We start from the raw sequence: 22902 nt of genomic DNA, 5'->3' as shown, positions 1-22902 counted from the left end.
TTTAAATTACACATTAATGTATTTCACATTTCACCATTGATTTCAATACATATCAACAATAAAATATTATAAAATAAGAAGGAAAGGAAAGAGATTTACAATTTAAATCTAACCGTGAAACATGGTGAAGAGTTTATGTTTGTGAATGTGCATATCTTCCAAGTTCAGCTTGTTTTGTTATCTGATGTATGATCAAATGCTAGATACGAAAGAGTCCTTTTTGTGAGAAGAATGAATGACAGGAGCCGTCTTAGACTGAGACACAAGTTTTGCAATAGAGAATTTAAGGGAGGAATCCAGAATACAGTTACAGTCTGCAGCTAATTCTGAGAGCAGGAAACAAATACAAATCTTTAGCACAGTGGGGTACAGAAAGTGCAGCCAAATTGAACTGGCTTGTTAAAAGGCTCTCCCATCACTACAACACAACAAAGATCAGCAGTAATGTGAGAGGCATTAAGGAGCATAGTTCCATGCACAAGACTTCCTGTGTGTCTAACCCTAGCACAGAAGGTTCAATGGAAAAGAACCTCACCCACTCCTCCCAGATATGGAAATGGTACAAGACAAAATCATGCACCCTATGAACATGCAGTTTGGGCATTACATGTTTGCAAATTATTTCAAGATCATTCAACTCTTTAACACTCCAGCTCGCAATTTACTCAGTGTATGCCTGACAATTTTTTTTGCCTATCTTATAATTTGGGAGAATTTTAATATTTCTGCTTTGCATAAGAGCAATGACTAATTAACAGCAGTGCTTCAGCATTACCTCACTTGAGCAGCTCAGAAAATACATTTGAAAGGGTGAGAGTACAATTATTATTATTTTGGCATTTGGGAATAGAATGGCTGTATTATGGATCTTCACATCCCTAAACTTAACACCCCACATTTTTCTTTCAATGTATTTCTCCTATGCATCACAAGGATATCATATCAGCAGGTATAAAGCTATTAACAGCTAATTGTGTGGGAATTGTTATCTCCTTTAACAGCATTAAACCATCAAGGTTTGCAATGATGATACTATTCAATAGCTATTTAACAAACCTCTGGTTTTGAGGCCAAGCTGGATTCACTGCTAGATGAACTACTTGAACTGGATGAAGAAGTGAAGGGTCTTGCATTGCCAGGATCACCTTGAAGCTGTACACCATATAAGAAAGAAACACTGTCAAGGGAAATCATTTTACACAAGGAAATTTCACAATTGTTTTTAAAACAATTTGCCACTCTTTTTGGTGACGTTTAAGTCACTACAGTTATGGGTTTGTAAATGCAAAATTTGTTTCAGTATATTACTACATAGGAAGCACATTAAATGTAATTTTTTTAGGTCTATTTCAAATCTTAGATCCAGCTTTACAAACTTTAGGTGACATAAACACATAGAAGAAAGTCTTACCAGGTGCCCATGGGCCTTGAAACGTAGGTTGAAGTTATCAGCTCTACCTCTGTACTGTAGGAGACACAAAGACAAATTGCAGTTGGTTTGTGTCCATACTTTAAACAAAAGGTGGAATTTACAAGAATATAGCAACTTAAAAACTGATAGTACTTTCTAGTTATAGTTAACAGTTATAGTGTAGCTTAGTACATACTTATGACAGGTTATCATGGTATATTTACCTAAGGATTTGTAATGTTTTACCATGGTTTTGCTGCGGATTGACCAAAGACTTACTGTCGTTTTTCTACAATTTCGCCATGCTTTACAACACTGCACCAGAAAGTTTATCAAAGACCGCATTTATGATCATATATTTAATTTACTAACTCTGGGAATAGTCTATTTCTTTAAGAGAAATAAATACTCTGAAATTTAATGATTTGATCATAGAGACATAAGATATTTAGAGTGATCTAATTTTTTCAACCTTCATAATCTCCCTACAAAGATTCATTTTTATTTGCCTCCAATAAGCAAAATATAAAATGTTCAGCCCGAGTGCAGGTGAAAGGGGTGTAATACACCAATAAGTACTTGAGAGCTGACAAGGACATTCTGCAAACGCAGTTCAGCAGGAATTGTAGTCAGCTGGATGTATACTCTACACTTCAGTTGTCAACATTTCGGCAAGCAAGCCTTCATCAGGACGAGCATGCAGCATGGTAACACCCTGGTGTGTTTATGTGTAATTTTGCTACGTGATTTTTCTGCATGTCTTGTTATGCTATTTTGAGACTCATGCAGGTAAAGCTCTACTGAATGTTTTCTAATATCAGAGGAGACGAACACTCCTCCCCCACTCTTTGAAGCATCTTGGATGGTGCTCAATAGGATCCCCTCCCCTTCCCCCCTTACCATTTCAGAGGATGAACCAGAGGAGCTGCTGGAAGACATGCTTGTGTTTGTTCCATGCCTCCTAAAATGGCCTCCTACTCTGGGGTGTCTGTTGTGGTCTTTCTTATGCCGTCTGCTGTGCCACAACTTGCTGCTGCTGCTGCTGCTACTGCTACTGCTACTGCTACTGCTACTGCTGCTGTTGCTCATTCTGTGCCTATTCTTCTGCGAGGTACGCCTGGACTGTGGGTGGTAGTGACTGCTTGATGCTGAACTTGAGGACCTCCAGGAGATTCCAGTAGCATTATGGTGATGTCCCTAAGAAGACAAAATAAAACAGTTTTGCAATATTGTACACAGCTTTTTCGCAGGTAATAGAGACATAAGATATTCAGAGTGATCTAATTTTTTCAACCTTCATAATCTCCCTACAAAGATTCATTTTTATTTGCCTCCAATAAGCAAAATATAAAATGTTCAGCCCGAGTGCAGGTGAAACCGGTGTAATACACCAATAAGTACTTGAGAGCTGACAAAGACATTCTGCAAACGCAGTTCAGCAGGAATTGTAGTCAGCTGGATGTATACTCTACACTTCAGTTGTCAACATTTCGGCAAGCAAGCCTTCATCAGGACGAGCATGCAGCATGGTAACACCCTGGTGTGTTTATGTGTAATTTTGCTACATGATTTTTCTGCATGTCTTGTTATGCTATTTTGAGACTCATGCAGGTAAAGCTCTACTGAATGTTTTCTAATATCAGAGGAGACGAACACTCCTCCCCCACTCTTTGAAGCATCTTGGATGGTGCTCAATAGGATCCCCTCCCCTTCCCCCCTTACCAATTCAGAGGATGAACCAGAGGAGCTGCTGGAAGACGTGCTTGTGTTTGTTCCATGCCTCCTAAAATGGCCTCCTACTCTGGGGTGTCTGTTGTGGTCTTTCTTATGCTGTCTGCTGTGCCACAACTTGCTGCTGCTGCTGCTGCTACTGCTACTGCTACTGCTACTGCTACTGCTGCTGTTGCTCATTCTGTGCCTATTCTTCTGCGAGGTACGCCTGGACTGTGGGTGGTAGTGACTGCTTGATGCTGAACTTGAGGACCTCCAGGAGATTCCAGTAGCATTATGGTGATGTCCCTAAGAAGACAAAATAAAACAGTTTTGCAATATTGTACACAGCTTTTTCGCAGGTCTTGTTAAATTCAGATTTAGTCTGGACTCTGCCTTCCACAAAGTGTTCTTATTTCTTTATGGGGTGCAAAAAAACAAAAACAAAATTGTATTTAATTCCAGCCTTTTTCAAATGATACTAGAGATGCAAAAATCATTTTATAAAGTCAAGCTTTGTAAGCACTGTGCCTTTCATGCGCAGAGCAGCTCAAATTGGGTTACATATAGGGAAATGTAAGAATACCAACAACATCTAAATTGCACCATATTCTACAAAATATCAAATTATACTAAAAGCTATAAAATACCAAAAAACAAGGAATATCGATATAAAAGTCATCGTCAGTGTCAATAAAAATAAAAACATAATTAGAAGTGATTCAGCAAAATAACTGCATACAATATTACAAAAACATAAAATAATAATATAATATCTGCCAGAAAATGAATTCATTCAGTTTTACCACACCTTGAAGGGTTTCAGGATTCCCTTCAGTTTTGTCAAGACACTGCCTGCCAGTTTCTTAGCTCTGGGGTATTCATCAATGGCCACCATTCGAACAATTTTAGAGGCTGACTTAGGACCTGTCTGAATCTCAACCTCAATCTTCTCTACTGTAGCATCAGAAGAATGTGCTGTGGATATATACAAAGTAAAAATCATCAATGACAGCTAGATGCCTCCAGAGCTGCTGTGAAAATAAATGTAGTCTAATGTTGTTTCGCATAAGAAAAGTTTAAAACGGTAATACATTTAAATCTATCAGAATTGCTTGCCAAGTAGCTACAGTGCCTTGCGAAAGTATTCGGCCCCCTTGAACTTTTCAACCTTTTGCCACATTTCAGGCTTCAAACATAAAGATATAAATTTTTTATTTTATGTGAAGAATCACCAACAAGTGGGACACAATTGTGAAGTGGAACGAAATCTATTGGATTTTTGAAACTTTTTTAACTAATAAAAAAATGAAAAGTGGGGCGTGCAAAATTATTCGGCCCCCTTGCGTTAATACTTTGTAGAGCCACCTTTTGCTGCGATTACAGCTGCAAGTCGCTTGGGGTATGTCTCTATCAGTTTTGCACATCGAGAGACTGAAATTCTTGCCCATTCTTCCTTGCAAAACAGCTCGAGCTCAGTGAGGTTGGATGGAGAGCGTTTGTGAACAGCAGTTTTCAGCTCTTTCCACAGATTCTCGATTGGATTCAGGTCTGGACTTTGACTTGGCCATTCAAATACCTGGATACGTTTATTTGTGAACCATTCCTTTGTAGATTTTGCTGTATGTTTGGGATCATTGTCTTGTTGGAAGATAAATCTCCGTCCCAGTTTCAGGTCTTTTGCAGACTCCAACAGGTTTTCATCCAGAATGGTCCTGTATTTGGCTGCATCCATCTTCCCCTCAATTTTAACCATCTTCCCTGTCCCTGCTGAAGAAAAGCAGGCCCAAACCATGATGCTGCCACCACCATGTTTGACAGTGGGGATGGTGTGTTGAGGGTGATGAGCTGTGTTGCTTTTACGCCAAACATATCGTTTTGCATTGTGGCCAAAAAGTTCGATTTTGGTTTCATCTGACCAGAGCACCTTCTTCCACATGTTTGGGGTGTCTCCCAGGTGGCTTGTGGCAAACTTTAGACGAGACTTTTTATGGATATCTTTGAGAAATGGCTTTCTTCTTGCCACTCTTCCATAAAGGCCAGATTTGTGCAGTGTAAGACTGATTGTTGTCCTATGGACAGACTCTCCCACCTCAGCTGTAGTTCTCTGCAGTTCATCCAGAGTGATCATGGGCCTCTTGGCTGCATCTCTGATCAGTCTTCTCCTTGTCTGAGCTGAAAGTTTAGAGGGGCGGCCAGATCTTGGTAGATTTGCAGTGGTCTGATACTCCTTCCATTTCAAGATGATCGCTTGCACAGTGCTCCTTGGGATGTTTGAAGCTTGGGAAATCTTTTTGTATCCAAATCCGGCTTTAAACTTCTCCACAACAGTATTACGGACCTGCCTGGTGTGTTCCTTGGTCTTCATGATGCTCTCTGCGCTTTCAACAGAACCTTGAGACTATCACAGAGCAGGTGCATTTATACAGAGACTTGATTACACACAGGTGGATTCTATTTATCACCATCAGTCATTTAGGACAACATTGGATCATTCAGAGATCCTCGCTGAACTTCTGGAGTGAGTTTGCTGCACTGAAAGTAAAGGGGCCGAATAATTTTGCACGCCCCACTTTTCATTTTTTTATTAGTTAAAAAAGTTTCAAAAATCCAATAGATTTCGTTTAGATTTAGATTTCGCAAGGCACTGTAATTGATCAAAGAATCTCATCCAGTCATTTCTCGAAGGACCCCAGAAGGTAGCCTGGTAACTTGTTCCAGACGCCCACAATCCTTAGTGTAAAAACAACTTAGTCATTCTTAGTCTAAAATTAGTTCTCATTCCTTCCAGTGGCACTCCAGTCATACAGGACACTAATCAGGCAATCAAGCCAATTTTCACTCCCAGAGGGGACCATGGTCAAAACCCAGGCTTGCCCCATCAGAGCACTTCTCCATAACATTCACTTCAAACTTAACATTGCCGATGCCACAGGGTCACCGTGGGCTGCATAAAAAGCTATTTGCTACCCCTTGTATTTTATGTCAAATGGATGTCCTGTCCCATTAACACTGCTTTTACATTCACAAAGAACTTTGATTTATCAAACCCAGATTAGCAGGAATCTCAAATGAATGTAATTTCAACCATGTTTAAAAATATAGCAAATTCTGGTCCGTGAAACCAGCGTTAGGAGTCCCACAATATTCTAATAAATTAGTTTCAACCACAAAATATATTTCAAGAAATTAAAATCTATGTTGGATCTGCAGAGTTCTATATTCTAGTTGCCTGTTATCAGGCTGAACATTTCATTCCATACCTGGTCTGAGATCAATTTTATAGAAATGCTGTCCAATCATTACATAAAGAGGTGTGTTTCTGAGGAAAGCAGCATTTTCTGATTTGGCCTCGAAGCACAACTGGAATCCAAAGTTCCTGATCTTGGTACAAACATTGTACATCCTGTGAGAAGAGTGCTTCCTTCTCTGCTCATCAGAGGTCACTGAGCCCGGAGATATCATCTCATCAGACAGCCTGGTCTACAAATGAAAAGATATGAACAATTACTACTGCTGTATGTCTGTCTTGAGATCAAGTTAACATAAAACATGAAACATCGTAGAAAGGAGCATAAAAATATCAGTGGTAACTTATTATGTGAAGAATTATAATTCTTCACCATTAAAAATGAGATGCATATCTTTCCTGGTAAAATAAACCCATCAATATGAGCAATAGAGCAATACGACACTATACTGTACCATTTTCTTGAATGAGCGTTTTCCTTTTATCTTTACCTGAGAGTAGTGGAGTGGTTTGGTACATAGGTGAACCATAGTGTAATGTTAGGGGGAATGTAGAAAACACCCAGTTTATAAAAGACATAATTTAGGAGCAAAGGCCTTTACAGTTCTCTGGGACCATAAAGTTATATATATATATTATCATAATCCTATAAGATATGATTAAACACTAACTAAAAAACCTCGATAAGAAGAGCTGGAAAAGACCACCAGCTTACCATTGCTTCAGCTGAGTCTCTTCTGCGAGGGGCTGAAGCCTCTGGGTCAAAATGCTGCTTCATGATCTCCGCCTGAGCAGATTCAGGTAACAATGGTGTCTTTTTTGCAGCTTCCAGATCTTCCACATTTCTTGTTACAGCAAAAGCCTGAGCCCTTAAAAAGATACAGTTATTTTTTTAAATATATATATAAAAAAATATACTTTTTATGAACAAACTTTGTTGCTGTGACTTTTGTGTACGCAAAACAAATTCTACCATGTCAGGCAACCAGCATGTATTGCCCACGTCTTATAAACTGAAACTGTGAAAGCTCAAAAGTAAAAATCGAACTTGTATTAAAAAAAGGACTGTAGGACTTGTTCCTCTGTTCTTTCTCTTTCCAAGTCAAGAAGAATATTTACTCGAACAGCAAATACCTCATCATTAGCAGCTCCGTCTCAGTCTGGCAGGGCTCAAACTGCATCTTGAAGTTCTTCTCTTTCATATCCAACTTGGCAGTGAACTTCATTGGGATCACAGTATGAACTCTTGCTTGGAGCTCCACACCTGTCTGAATGAGGTGGGTGTTGACCCCCATAACAGCCACAGCGTTCATGGTAAAGCTAGCAAAAAAAAAGCTCAGTCACTTGCTGGCATTTAAATTTAACACAAAAGTAAAGTTCTGCACACACTCTTGCTTCACAATTGTGATGCAATGCACACATTGAAATTTTATACAAACGTTCGGAGGCATTAAGAGGTAAAAGATATGAACATACTCTACTCAATGTCCCACAATGGATTAGAAAGCATTTGAAAGTCCCTACAGGTGTGTGCTGTTCTATGAAATGTTATTAACCCAAGTCCAGAACCTTGGATCAAAAATACAGAGTTCATGCAGAAACTGATGCAGGCAAAATGTAAAACTGTTAAGCTTCACCTTCATTTTGCAAAAACAACAGGATAATGTATTTTCTTATCAGTTCCTATAAGAATTTCTACTGTTTTATTTCACGTGCAAAAAAGAGCAATGACTTCCAGAAACGTGATAGGATATGGCATTATAGGATGCAATACTATGATTCAATGTAAGAAACACAAAACCGACAAGCTGTGAAAAATTACTGCACATTTCCCTGCTATGATGTTGATTGTTCATTGTTCATACTGTAGACCCAAAACAAAAGAACACTGTCTTCCGTGGTTTCAAACTAAACTGTAAACACACACTGACAAACCCAGACACATACACTTCAATCGAGCAGTCCCATAGTAGCAGTATTATATTGTCCGACACTCCATGAAAAAGACACAATAAAGGTGAAAAGAATAAAACCAACATGCCCACCTTCAGAGTGCCTGACCTCACAGAATTTCTAATATCACTGAACCTATACAAAGAATCCAGTCCAACACTCCAACATTCTCAACTCTGTCATTGTCCAAAAGGGTAAAGCCAGAATGAAAAAGACAGCTGTAGAACTGTAGTTGTTTAAATAGCCTAAATATAATCAGAAACAAGTAAAAGGTTTATTCCATGCTGAAAAGAGAAGAAAGAAAACACAACGTTTCGGTTTACACCCGAAGAAGACTCCACAGCCAAAACACTGTGTTTTCTTTTTTCTTCCTTTCAGCATGGAATAAACCTATTACTTGTTCCTTTGCAGCCTATGCTAACGCAGCTACCCACCTGAACTAAATAAAATCAGGTCTAGGGCATAAACTATGCTTTTTGGCTACTATAGATGAGTTTATATTTGGCATAGCAGAAAGTGCTGCACTCCAGGTTTGTGAAAGGATTTCTAAACTAATCCTAATACTTTTCTGTGCTGTACAGCAAGAGCAGATCAAACATCAATCACTCTGAAATGGCCCATCCAAACTCTGGCAACCTGAAGGATGATCTCACGATAGGTTTAAGGAGTAATAAACAAAAAGGTCTTTCCCTGTGAGCTCCAATATTAATCCTGTGTGCTCTCTCTGGGTCATGAATTTGTTTGTGATAAGTACACCCTTGGAGCACTTGGAGCACTAATGAGGGTTTCTTGGGACTTTATAGGTGTATAATTGTGAGAGACTTCTACCTGAAGTAAAATAAACAGTTACTATAAAAAGATTCCTGAGCCCTTTAAAATCTAAAAATTGAAACACTCCTCCTTTGCACTCTCATATACAGTATATAAAGGGAGTAATATATAATATATACACCTTAAATTTGTAAAAAAGCTTATATATATTTAAGGGGAGCTATATATACTATATATCTATAGTAGTTTATATAAAAAGTATGTATACATGTAGTGTATATAAAAATGGTTATTACTAAATGTAAAAACAGGTTTATACTGTAAATCTTAGTTATTCATCTCGGGAGCTCCAATAAATAGCACCAACCAAAATGCTGATTCTAACTGCTGGTCTTATTAGGTTTAAGGAATAAAGTATCTTATTTACCTGGTGGTGGCATCTGTCTTGAGCTGGAGCTCTGAGTTCAGTAACTGAGTTACACTGAACTCTCTGGCAAGGGTTGGTGTGATCTGCATTTGAGCTGGAGAAAGATAATATATTCAGTCATCTGGACAAATGGTGAAGTAGTTGTTTAAAATATACAGTAAAAGAAGTGCACTATGGACCTTGACAACTAAAATAAAAACTTTTTTACCATTTATTGAAGCAGTGGCTACACCAGCTGAGTAGAGGCTCATTTCTATTGGTAATCCAACACATGAGGGGATGATATGGCGCATCTCAGCAACCAGTAGGGGTATTGATTGCTGTACAGCTGTTCCACTCTGAAGCTGAGTCACAATCCTCCATATGAGCGTCTGTCTTTCCACCGGCTCTCTGATAGCCTGGGTATAACCAGTTAATACGATCTGTCAGTCTGCTGCATGACTGTTCCACAGCTTATATGCATCATCATAGATTAATTTTAACAATTAAAGTATAGCTACTATATAAGTAAAAAGCTAAGTCCATACAGTTCCAGAGCCAGTACTGTATGTTCTGGGTTCTTTTAGGTGACTAGAGAGCATTTAATTCCCTCCTCAGTTCAAGAGGACAGCAGCAGTGTCTGTAGCAGGGACTTGAACCCACAACCTTCTAGTCATAAGGCCAAAACCTAACCCAATTCACTACCCTGCCTTACAACTGCAGAAAGATGACAAAATTATTTTTGTATTTTGAGGAATATAAGAAAAAATGGTACTGTTTAACCCTCATAAAAGATTTTGTCTTAGTTACATTATTTATTGGCAGTGTGTTGGTGAAAAAAAAAGTTTTTATCAAGTACCTGCATTATTTCTTCTATGTATTTCTTATTCATGCGGGAGAATGAAATCTCTTGTCCAAACAGCTTAATATATGCTGATGCCAGTGTTTTCTCTGATGGTACAGACTTCCACCTGCTCAGCTGAAACAAAAGCCAGAAAATGTGTGTTCTTGTTTACTATTTCCTAATCTTTCATCGCTAGTTATTCTACATTACTTTTGTAAAAACATTATAAACAAACAGTTCATAAGAAGGATAACTTTAACATGATGATGTCCAATGCACAGTCTGCATAAAACAATTTAAATATGTGCTTATCAATGTATTTATGAAAGAGCATTAGGGACAGTTTATCACCTTACCATCTTCAAAACCTTCTCAATCTTCTTTGATGTGGGCATATTTGTAAATTCGTCTTCATATTTTTCAAGAGCTTCCTCTAACCCTTCAGCCCGAATGCCAAGCTAGAAAAAACAAGTCTGGATGTGAAACTGTAGATGATAAAAAGCCAGGCTGGTACTCAGAAATGTTTTGAAACAAAGCTTTCTAGATACAAAAATGTGGTGTTTTCCTTTTTCTTTTTGCCTCACTAGTTAACAACAGGATATTTGTCCAAATCTTTATCAAATGAGTGAGAATTTAAAATTTGTATCAAATGTTCTTAACCGTGGAACTCTTATGAACAGGAACAAAGCAAATTATATCATTGTCATTCACCTTATTTATAGTATAGAACCTGCTCACTCACTAGTTATTGAATTTGGAGAGTTGACACACCTGTTAATCTCAAAAATGTATAACTGAGCACAATGGCTGACCTTTGGCATTCATTTGATTCTGCCTAATGAGGTGTATTTGGCCGCATGCAAAGCATTACTCCCATGTAATGTAAAAGTATACTGTAATTGACTGCTACATATTGCTACTTCAGTACCTCCAGAGGGTCAGATGAAGAACCAAGGACGCTGGCCTGCAATTTTGTGATAAAAGCTGTGGGAAAAACACTGGCTGCACTGTTCATCAGGAACATGTTCATTGCTGCTCCTGCCTTCAAGTTGTCTACAGAAGTAACATGAAAAATAAGAAATGATGGGAAAAGGTGGTGACTGACTGTGCTCTTTAAGCATTTTTTATTCCATGATAAATTTAAACTGCAGTTCAGAGACACATAAAGTCCTGTTACAAACTGAAAGGAAGGCATTTAAACTATTTAAACAGTGATCTGCTCCTGAACATTATTCTTTATTATGATAAAGTTGTGAATAGAAAATAAGGTAAATTCCCAGTTTGCTGAGTGTATTTGTCATTTTTTATAACATTGATTGTAACTTAACAATGATTAAACTGTGGTATTTAACATATTTTATTACCAATGTTTAGTTGTCATTTTGCATGACTGTTTTAACAACTCTTATTGTTACATTTGTTATTTCTATTTATGTAACTCTTATAATTTTGCAGACGTGTAGTCTAACGAAGACATGTCTGTATAAGTTTTTAAAATTGGTCAGGAAGAAAACTGCAGGGATATCACCTTGGTTCTATAATGTTCATTCATTCAATTTTTAATACTAAATAAGAAAAAAAAAACAATTCTTCCATCTGGTTTTCATTCCAGCTGGGTTGTTGAATTGGACCAATAATGTGACTGAATAGAACTTTTTCAATATTTTGTGCTCCTGAAAAGTTGGTTTTTCAAGATATCTATGAACATTTATGGGTAAATTTAAAATCTCTAGCAGAATCAAAAAACGTTAGCCTAATTAGAAAATCATGAACTGTATATCTGGGGTTGGATTAAACACTCGACTGGAAAATAATTGCAATGAAATTTGTTCTCTAAATACAGACAAGAATCTCAATATTTTTAACAAAAATTTGATTATTTATGGTGAAAATGTACTTCAGTCATACTTACAGTGATACATGTCCATACGAATAGCTTTGCTATACCGATAGTTCAGTCGGTCGAGTTTAGAGCTAAGGAGTTTCACAGCTACATTACAGGCAGCAGACCTAAAAACAAACATAGTCACCAAAAATCCCAGATCTGTTCTCTGTTTTTTTAAACATTTTTTTAATAGTCAAGACTCATAACACCATATTAGCATAGTATGCAAGTACTGTATTTTGAACATCCTTTGTGTAGTGAATGCTAACGATCTAATGCAATGCTTGACATTTTGAGATCGTAAAGGTGTTTGGTTTACTGATATGAATGCTGTATGGCATACAATATTGTCAGGACACACACAATGCTCTGTGACATCAATCTGTTATTGTGAATGGGACACCTAGAATCTGTCACCAAAGAAGTACCATCAGATATTATATTCATAATCTTACAAACCATTCTCACAAAATGCAGTGTATCCAAGCTTGGTCTTTAGCCAGAAACATGGTACAGACCACAGCAATAGGGGACACAAGCTGAAGGTCCTGCTCAAAGTTTGTTTACGGGGTCTTGCTCTGACACCATATCAACCGGGGAGCAGTCTCTCATGGGGCTTCTTGTACTTTTCGTCTGTGAAAGTGAAAGACTATAGGGGTGGGTGCCAAAATTATCTCAACCTATTTTCAAACATTAAGAGTGTGGTGGGAGTCTGGAACAAACTAACCCAAGCATGATAAAGCTGACACCCTTGGCTTCTTCAAAGAGAAAGCGAGATGAGATCCTTAGCTCAATTGGCTGCTAAATACCAAACAGAGTAAATGGGCCATTCTGTTTGTCACCTTTCTTATGTTCTTAGGTTGCTTATATTCTTAAGTAACATTGCCTGAGTTCATGTGAGAATAGGGAATACAAAATGAAAGCTCTTCTGCTATTGACCACAATCCCTTGTGTTGCAGGGGCAGAATCCCTTTTGGAAGATACTGTACTATGCATGCTACTTTTCTTTACAGGGTAATAATTCACAGTGTCGTGCTTTTAAGATGTTTAGAGAAAAGAGGAAACCCAATCTTTCTTACAGTGCATGGTGCTCGGGCGCAGAGCTCCTAGACAGGCCCTTGATGTGGGAGTAGACAAAGCTGGCCACTTGCAAGCTCGTCTCCTTCAGCAGAGCTTCTGCCACTGTTACCACCAGAGCCAAGGGTGGCTTGGCTTCCAACAGAACAATAGACGCAATCATTCGGACCTCCGGTTGCAGTCTTCTGTCCATAAAGATTTCCAGCGTTATTTCCTGGACCTGCTTTAACAGATGAACACAGAGAGGGGACAAACAAGCAGTGAGTGCTTGGGTCTGTACTTCAGATTGCATTTAAATATTTTGTTCCAAAGCCTGGAGAAAGGTCAAGATGAAAAGACAAAGGCCCCCTGATGTTTTTTGCTAGTAATCTGTTGTAATTGTACATTGGGTATTTTGGGTAGGATTTTTTCCATTAATGTTTGTTTCTATGTCACTATGAAGCTCCAAACATTTGCTTTTGTTCCAGTAGAATCTTTTGAACCCAGGCTTATCTTAATTTATTTTTTCTGTTTTTGTATATGGAAAGAACAACAGTTGCCAACTCAAAGAGCTGTACTAAAAATCTCAAGTCCCTTTTATTGCAATACAAATGGTACCAAAACAAGTATCTGTTCTGGATTAAAGACATTTTGTTGGGAGTCTTACCTTACTGGGCTGTTTCCTAGCAATGTTCCTCATGGCCATCACTGCATCAGCCTGGACTTTGACTGGGAGATGATTAGCTATGGAGGAAAACGCTGGCAGGAACTTCATGATGGTTTTGATGCTGGCAGGCTGCCCTGCATTCCCTATGGCCTTCAGAGCCAGGACAATGTCCTCCTCATGGGCTCTGCTCATTGAATCAGCAGCCATGTCATGGAGGGGCTAGAGTTCAAACACATGCAGTTAGATTTTCATCCTACTCCACCTTCCTTGTCCCAAGACATAGCTGCCCACAAGTCCAAAATGTTTCCATTCATATTTTTAGTCAGAAGACATGGATACGTTCAGCCTCCTGAAACTACTTTTCATGTATGGACAGTCCCTATGTCTCCCTGAGAATTCCTCCACACTGCCCACCTGCAAATGGAGTTTCTGTATAATTACACAAGCACTATGAAAGTGTGGCTGAAAAAAGACTAGGCAAGTCAACAGCTCATAGTGAGAGCTCCAAACTGATAATAACCGTGTACCTTCCTGAGCCAGTACGATTGCTTGTTTTAGCATGCTGACCACAACATCCATTCATTTTCTAACTGCTTTATCCAGTACAAGGTCTTGGAGGACGCCAGAGCTTATCCCAGCAAGCTGGCCACTAAATGTGACACTTAAAGCTGACGAAGACTTAGAAATCTCTCAGCGTCATAAAAAGATCTTTATAAAACTACTGTCTGTTAAGTCGATTTTTAACCAGTAATTCCATGCAGTTTGCGCACAGGTGGAATTTTATTGAGGAGCATGCTCAAACACTCAATGGGACTAAACAAACAAATGTGGCTCACTCGTGCTCAACTGAATAAAATGGCACTGGATTTTTAACTGTGACGCTATGACACTTATTTCCAAGTTGCACCTTTAAAACAGTTGCAGGGCAGTCCTCAGGTCTCCCGCAGTATTTATTCACCATTGAACCATAGGCCAGCACAGCAAGCTTATAGACCGGTTGCCATTTCAGGTTTTCCAATGAATTTAAAAGCTCCTGTATGAAAAGGAAGATTAAAATAATTAGTAATAGAGTAATTTTAGCAAAGCCCTCTTGCTAGCCTTTTTTTCCATTTATCTACAACTGTAGCCAGTCATCATGATATTTATAAATTACAGGTTATGTGGTACACATTAAATGAACTTTAGCAAGAATCTTGTGTTCTTAAGATATTCTGACCCTATTCTGATCAAACTGTATGACAATGACAACACCCCAAGATTTGGTAATAAAATAGAATTGTTTTCCGGTGTTATAAAAACAGGTGGTCAACAGTCTATTGCAATCAGCGTTCCAGCACGTCCCAGGCTGTGTTGTCCAAAATTTCGATGTGTAAACAAGATTTGACAGCTACACTCACCATGGCCATTTCCATGGTTTCATGGCTCGCTCTGACGAGGTGCATGGCAGTGACCAGCATCTGGCCAGCCTCAGTGGTGGACACGTCTCTCTTCAGGATCCGCTCAGCGATGAACTTAAAGACAGTAGGAGATCCAACTGCAGGAAGTGCATCCAGGAACCAACGCCTTCCCATAAAATAATTGGAAAGACATTTAAGAACAGCCAACTTTTTATAATGCACACAAGTTAAGAAACAAGTGTCCACAATGCCCAGCCACATGGATGACTACTTTAGTGACGGTGACTTTCAGTCTTTTCTGAAGAGAAATATACTGTACATACAGAATACACAGTGTATATTCTCAGTGCTTTGCAAAAGTATTAACTCCCTTTCAATGTCCCATTCTGTTGAATCAAAAAGGATCAAATGACACATTAAATACACAAAGCTAAAGTAGAACACAAAAAAGGTAAATAAAACAATAAAAGCAATTTCATACTTAAGTAAGAAGAACGCATACTGCTTACTAACAAAATATTGTCGTGAAGTACTACACACAAACAGAGCTTCCTCAGGCTTGGGTCAGTGTAGTTGTTGTCATGATGTTTGGTCAATCTGGATAGAATTAGGCCTGTTGAATATTCACCTGTATTGCTTTGTGTTTTCATACTGCCTCCAGATAGCCTCAATGTTCCCCTTGGAGCAGGCTCGCAGCAGCTGAATCAACTCCAGGAACTTGGAGGGGGCATTCATTGGGACATTCTCCTCATTATTCTGGATGAGATACTGGATAACTTCTTTAATCTATTTGGGAAAAAAACAACACTATTCATCAGGCTGTAACACTATGTTCTCATGTTTATTTTCAGACTCTCTCCAAATTTAAGACTGTGCCACATATCCTGTATGTGTCCTATATGTGTTGTGCGCTCCAAATACTTCATTACTCATTGTCAGATCATTTACATCTTAGCTGAAAGTGAATGGTCACCATATCATTTATCTGATTGACAACATAAAATTAGCAATGTATACAGTATCGTAATCTCATTTTATACTAGGGGTTTATTATTTATTAATGTCAAATGATAACATTATTGCAAAATAAAATACAAAATATTACTTTAGAGTTATATCTCTTATTAAAAAATGGAGACTAACCTGATTGTCTCAAAAAGGGGCATTTAACCTATTTGTTATTCATATTGGTATCTTGTGCAATTAAGAACTATAATAAAATTATAAAATGCAAAAGCAATTTCATTGTTTAAAATATTAATATTACCCTTTTCAGTGTCTCCAGGCCTCACAATGCCTACCTTAATTTCTGGACTCTGTGTTCTAAAAAGCTGAATTGGACTTTGAAGGATTTCGGAAGCAAACTGATACTGAAGGCGTCCCCGATTCTGAAACTGCTGTTCTAGAAAATTGGCGCGTGCCCCTCTTGTCTCCTCCAAAATTAGCTTCTGACTGTTAAAATAAAAAGTGTTTTTAGGATAAAGAATCTGATGTGGATGATGGCTCCTTGTAAGCTGTATTTTGATCAACCAAGAAAGTCCATTTTTAAATGATTTTTTCCTCACTCTTGGAGAAGGACCAGTGAAAGATAAAATACAAAACATAGATCACAAGCATCTCACACCTTATGAGAACTATCATTTCTGGCAAGAAAGAATGTTAGAATCGGTAACATGGCAAACCAGTAATCAAACAAACACAATGGTCCAATTAAATCTGCATCTGTACTGATTTTTAAACACGTGATTTTTATAAAGTCATGTGTTTTCAATCACTTGCAAATGTAATCATTACAGGTTGGGAGCTTATTATAGACTTGTAAGAATTACACATCATTCCTTATGTTCTGTAAGGTATGCAGAAATGCAAGTAACATATCCAGAATGAACAAAAAAAAAGACAAATAACAGACCTAAAACACAACCTCAATTAAAAAAAATGCTTTTTACTTAAAAGGATTGACAAATATTAACAATATTGATACTGACAATGATATCCCCTCATTTAGTCACCAGACACTTTCCTGAGGGTGAAGTTGCACAATTAAAACTGTTTGCAAGTTGTTTGGAGACCTGGGTCAATCTGTTTTAACTTGAGAAGTTGCTTCTGTATTATGGGCCTCATGTCATTTCCCTACAGGCCGTGAAGGGACCAGGCGGCATGAGAGAGACATTTTCTTACACCCTACCTGGCTTCCGTGAGAGCTGCTCCATTTATTTCACTGAATGGTGTGAACTGGTACACAGCCTGAGATGTGACTTGAGTGACCAGGAAGCCAGAAGGCGAGGCCCTCATGGGCTTCAGGACATAAGTGGAAGCTGCAGTCCCCCTGAGATTCCTTCCAAACTGGAGTCATACGATACAAAGCAGTCAGGTGGGGATGGGTCAAAACTACCTGTAAAACTAAGCTGCTTATTACAAATCTCTAACTCTGTTAAGAAAAAGATATAACACTTATGTATTACTTACTGTATGTAAATAATGTATTGTGCAAATGTGACCTTCTAGTTCTAATGTCTAATGTCTAATGTTCAAATGTGACCTTCTAAAGTTGCATTTACCCCATTGCATTTTCTAAATCATCTTTGAAAGTCTACTGTGGGAGCAAACAAACATAGTTTAAGCTAAAACATGCTTTAATATGGCCAGGTGAAGCACACAATGGCTATACTGTTTGGCTCTACTGAAAAGATCAAGTATTTAGCTTTTAAATTACCCTTTATTTGCAGAAGAGGGGCACTGAAGCGAAATCAAGGCCTAAAATTTATACTGCAACAGTTTTGTTTATCACTCAGTCTATCACTAAAGCCTCCTTCGTGCCCACATCAAACCTCTTTATCATTCTGCACACCTGAGGACTGACATCAGTACAAACTCTTACGCAGCCAATAAGGGCGCTGAGGTCTCCTGTTCTGACAAAACAATAAGCCACAGCATTAGGTGCTATGTGTCTGCCAATAATTTCACAAAAAGTACAAAAGATTTAATTCTTCCTTCATTAATAAAGAACCGTAGTAAAGTTACCCCAAGTAAGGTTTTTTAAAACATCTTACATCCAAAACTTCATATTACTTCATATTAGATGTTCCTAATCATCTTAAAAATATTAAGTGTTTGTAAAAACTAAGCTACGAAGTAGGCCCTTGATGTGGGAGTAGACAAAGCCAATTGCAAGTTTGTCTCCTCCAGCAGAGCTTCAGCTACCTTTTACTATTATGTGGTAACCCACGGCAACCTAAATACATTCTCTCAAATTTCTTCTGACAACACAGAAAGCTGCTCGTACAAGTCGAGTTTACACACTGCCACATGTATGTGTGCTGCTCGAGAAGCACACTGTAAAAAACAGAGTTTAAATGAAAAGGCATCCTGTTATTTAAATCTAATTTGAACAAAAGACAGCAAAATAGCTTGATTATTATTATAGATGAACAATGAGTGGGAGGTTCATCCTTATTCCATTTTACACGATTTTCTCTTTCTTGATATTCTGACATTCTAGAGGATGCTCTTTGTCTCATTCACCATGTGGTCACTATCTCTGTATGTTCCAGTATGCTCCAATGTTACCAATATTTAACAATCAGATCACACTGACTCATTTTGCACTACAAAATGCTGAACTAACAGAATGAACTGCATCCTACCTTAAGACTAAATGCCTAAAATGTTTGTAAATCGCCATAGAATTGTGTCTCTATGCAGGGAAAACTAGAAAAAAATGAAAAGTGAAATAGCAGAACAAAGCAAAAAAAAAACAACGTTTTCCCAGCAATGTGCCTAATGTGACATGTAGAGAAAATCTAAAATTGATGAAGGACTTCCAAGAGGGCACCCACCTTGGTGCAGGTGGGGCACTGGTGAATATAAGCCATGCCCATGTTTTTCTGGACTTTTTCCTCACAGTTGTCCAGGTCCTTGGACTTGGTGACAATGATCTGGTCGCTGTCTCTGTCCTGCTGAATGACATAGCTGGTTTGGCAGGTCCCCGAAATGTCAGACTGAAAAACAGCAGGAAATGGGAGAGCAAGTCAACATCGCCATTTTGCACTGAAGCATTTAACATGTCTTGCTTCTTTCTTCCGAAGCTCCCGATTTCAACAATTCTCCTGTAGGCTAACGTGTAGAAGTAACGTTTTATTGAAAGACTTGAAGGGTTAGATTTGTGAAAAAAATTCACAGACAGCTTTGTGGTCACACAAATCACATACGAGGTCTCTCATTTGTGACAATATAAAACATCATTACAGCAAAGAGCATAAAACCAGAGTACAGTAATTAATATCTGCCATTACTGGTTTTATAATCATACTGTGAAGCATTTAGGGAAGAGTTTCTTTATTGACATTTTGAAAAAAAGTTTGTTTTTAATATTTCTTTCCCTTGTTTTGGTATGAGCACGATCGAGATGAGTTATTCCAGTAGGTATGTACTGTATGTATTTGGTTGTGCATGTTATGTAGGTGCCATTGAATTAATTTGGGGGAAAAGTCAGAACCCGCCTTATTTGAAAGTGTGGGTGAGACCAAATTGAAGAGAGGTGCTGGGCTCTTCTAGCAGCAGTCTCAAGCTTAAAACTAGCTGACAGATGGGCTATTGGGTTGGTGCAAGGAAATTGATTGCTGAAGCTCTTGTGGCTTTTGTGGAAGTCAGGGCAGGAGCAAGTCCAGTAGCAAGGAGAAGAGTTTCAAGCAAGCAAAAACTGGGATTTTTTATACAGTAAATTGATTTTGGACTACTTACTCAACTTCTACTTATCTTTTAATTATGTTTTTTTTCATTTACTTTATGGATTTATTTGTCTCTTTGGTCAGTTTCTGATTCCAATCCTGACTAAGCCCCAAATCCCGTGCTTTCTTTAAAAACTTGTTTTGAAAAACCATACATTGCTTTAAAAAGCTTTTTTTCCCCCCATTTTAACACCTTGGTGTGGTATGGCTGATCCTTCTAAATGATCATATGTAAACATTAAGATGGACTTTATTACTTTCAATATTAATACACCAAATCAGACCAAATCACCTTTCAAGGTTACTGAGGCAGAAATACCTACCTCTTGTAGCTCATATACATTCTGAGTGGCCTTCAGGGTCATTTGCAGCATATTCAGGATTCCTCTGTGGAGGTTGACCACAGTGTCAGACACCTCAGCAGGCGCGAATATGTGACCAACATGCCCGTTCCTGTATTCAAACTTGATAGGCTGTGTGAGCTGTCTTTGCAGGGCCTGTGTCAGTTTGCTTGCCGGGTGAAATGGGGCTTTTGGCCAGATTCCATTATACTCCTGGATAACAGGCTGCAGAAGCTGAAAGAAAGGACACACATTAGTTAAGCAGAATACAACAGCTTGAAAGAGTGTTTATGAATCTTAACTGTTCAGTATAATGCTCACCTGCAGCAGGTAGGTTTTCTGGGCCACTTCAGAAATGTCCACCCTGCAGCTGATTTTTACCCCAGCTCTGGCTAAGCCCTTCTCAGGAAGCCCAGATAAAAGGATGCCCTCATACTTGTACTGATAGCTCTTGCTTCCACTAAAGGTTGGCTCTGTGGATTACAAAACCATTTCTGAGAGTTCTTCCTTAGAAAGAGGTGAATGATTGGATTGAAGGAGAGCTAAAAGATAAAACTCAAGGTATTTTACTTCATTGTATATTTTCTTTTTAACTCTTTTAGTAACAGTTCTACAGTATGTTGATCGAAGAGACAATTACAAATGTTCGGGCTATTAAAAGGTTTATTTGATGATGCATAGATGGAATCTCTAAGCATGTGTGCTAAAATACAAAACGTCTATAATATTTTAATTGGACTGCCAATACTAACAGAACTGCAACACAAGTGCTGTCAATATAGACGTTCAGGTATTAGAGTCTCAATGATAACTAACGTGCATAATATAAGTTAAAACATCTCTTGTTTGACCCAAAGCTTGATAACAATTGAAAACAAATGACCAAACAAATAGTTAATTGACAGCTGTGAACTTTTTTTACACTATATTACAATTACATCACATGCTTTTAACATAAATTCCAGGTTTGGAAAAATACCTGTGTTGGCTTTATACATGCTTGACATTACCTTGTTTAAAGCAGGATGTGGGTTCTACAGCATGTGCTACAGCCCTTCCAAAATACCAACAAAATATTGATGACTGGAAATATACACTTACCAAATGTGATCTGCTGGCTCCCTAAAAATCAAAAGCAATAGTATTATAGAAGAGGTAAGAAAAAGACAGAAAGTAGATCTGAGACAACATTTTGGAGACTAAACAAAAACAAATTGGTGGTCCAATATTTTTTCCAGAGCTGGAAAACAGTTACTTTGACATGCTGTGGCTTTGGTACTGTATATATTGAGGTGCAATACTTTCTTTTGTAGTAACTTCAAAACAAATTGCAGAGAAACACGCTTACCTACAATGGTCAAAGTTAACGCTAACAGGATTCCCCTCATTGTGAAAGGTGAAAAGCAAGGCTTGGGTCACAGAACTTATACTCAGGCATGCTAAAGTGGGTAGGTGTCTACTGTTGTTGAGACAGCATTTTCTTATCTCTGTAGGGGACACCCATGATGAGAAAGATCTACATTTGGCATTTGCTCATATAAAACAACACTGACCTAAAAGATTCTGAGATATTTCTGTAAAACATTTAACACACAGCAATTAGGAGAAATGAGTAGAATTTGAAATAAATCATAAACTGCGATTCTGGCATTTAATAAAGTAAAGATGAGCAATTTGGCCAGTTTTTAAAACTCTTATCAGGTTACTGTGACCTCGATGACATACTGTAGGATCGCCGTGACTTATTGGGACAATTTATCTTTTGGGCACTAATGATTGAGCAATGAACTGGTCTTGAAATTGGCAAGGCAGTAATATTTCTACAATGTAAATATGTTGTTATACTGCTCTGCAAAAGAATATAGATATTTTTAAGTGTAAGTACCAGATGTGTAAACTCTCATGAATGATATTAAGGTTTTTATTTCTTGGAGCAAACAACAATTAAAGCAGCATTTTCCTCCTCGTCTATTAATGGACAAAGAGTGATTGCAATGCTGGTGTTTCACGATAGGAATAAAAATTGCAAAAGCTGAATTTCGAGGAAAGGGTAACAACAATTTAAAAAAACTAATGAGAAATCTCTATATGACAGCAACTCTAACTTCATCTTTAACACTTTTTAAACCATTTTTATGTTTTGATTTATAACATTAGTCCTTGCACTTTATTTTTCGGACTTAAAGAACAGTTTCAGGGAAAAAGATTTAGATAAGAAGTTTAGTAAAACATGAAACACCTGAATTACAATTCAAATAATAACAAAAATAAATAATTGCTCGCTTGGGAATATTGACTTATAGGGATGATTTCTTCAGGAAACTGGGAGAATTCTATGGAAACTTCTAAATGATTTGAAGTGTAAAGTGTAAAAGTGCATATTATACTATATGCAATCTAGTTTTTGTGAATAAAGGCTAAAGCTTAAAAGTTACAATTCAGAACTGGATTTGCCTTTTTATTGAAAGCAGATTCGTGAAA

General features: G+C 37.9%; 1 protein-coding gene across 1 annotated transcript in view; it reads right to left on the bottom strand.

Annotated features, from left to right (window-relative positions):
- LOC102695602 (vitellogenin-like) overlaps positions 1-22045 on the bottom strand; it is a 30155-nt gene extending 8110 nt beyond the window's left edge. Inside the window, exons 1-26 of the mRNA XM_069194363.1 lie at positions 21770-22045; positions 21523-21543; positions 20743-20894; positions 20404-20655; positions 19190-19351; positions 17539-17696; positions 16652-16802; positions 15979-16136; positions 15351-15516; positions 14861-14986; positions 13954-14172; positions 13310-13527; positions 12258-12355; positions 11274-11398; positions 10702-10803; positions 10361-10480; positions 9731-9920; positions 9523-9616; positions 7506-7691; positions 7087-7240; positions 6385-6604; positions 3933-4099; positions 3134-3430; positions 2312-2608; positions 1412-1465; positions 1057-1152 (exon numbers count right to left, since the gene is read on the bottom strand). Coding sequence (XP_069050464.1) covers positions 1057-1152; positions 1412-1465; positions 2312-2608; positions 3134-3430; positions 3933-4099; positions 6385-6604; positions 7087-7240; positions 7506-7691; positions 9523-9616; positions 9731-9920; positions 10361-10480; positions 10702-10803; positions 11274-11398; positions 12258-12355; positions 13310-13527; positions 13954-14172; positions 14861-14986; positions 15351-15516; positions 15979-16136; positions 16652-16802; positions 17539-17696; positions 19190-19351; positions 20404-20655; positions 20743-20894; positions 21523-21543; positions 21770-21809 — 4023 coding nt within the window. The 5' untranslated portion in view covers positions 21810-22045. The remainder of the gene's footprint in view (positions 1-1056; positions 1153-1411; positions 1466-2311; positions 2609-3133; positions 3431-3932; positions 4100-6384; positions 6605-7086; positions 7241-7505; positions 7692-9522; positions 9617-9730; positions 9921-10360; positions 10481-10701; positions 10804-11273; positions 11399-12257; positions 12356-13309; positions 13528-13953; positions 14173-14860; positions 14987-15350; positions 15517-15978; positions 16137-16651; positions 16803-17538; positions 17697-19189; positions 19352-20403; positions 20656-20742; positions 20895-21522; positions 21544-21769) is intronic.
- Positions 22046-22902: the final 857 nt, after the last annotated feature.

This window comes from Lepisosteus oculatus, chromosome 9 (assembly GCF_040954835.1).
Source record: "Lepisosteus oculatus isolate fLepOcu1 chromosome 9, fLepOcu1.hap2, whole genome shotgun sequence".
Lineage (NCBI taxonomy): Eukaryota > Metazoa > Chordata > Actinopteri > Semionotiformes > Lepisosteidae > Lepisosteus > Lepisosteus oculatus.
Note: the sequence above shows the minus strand (reverse complement) of the source record. Positions and strands in the feature narration are given on the sequence as shown.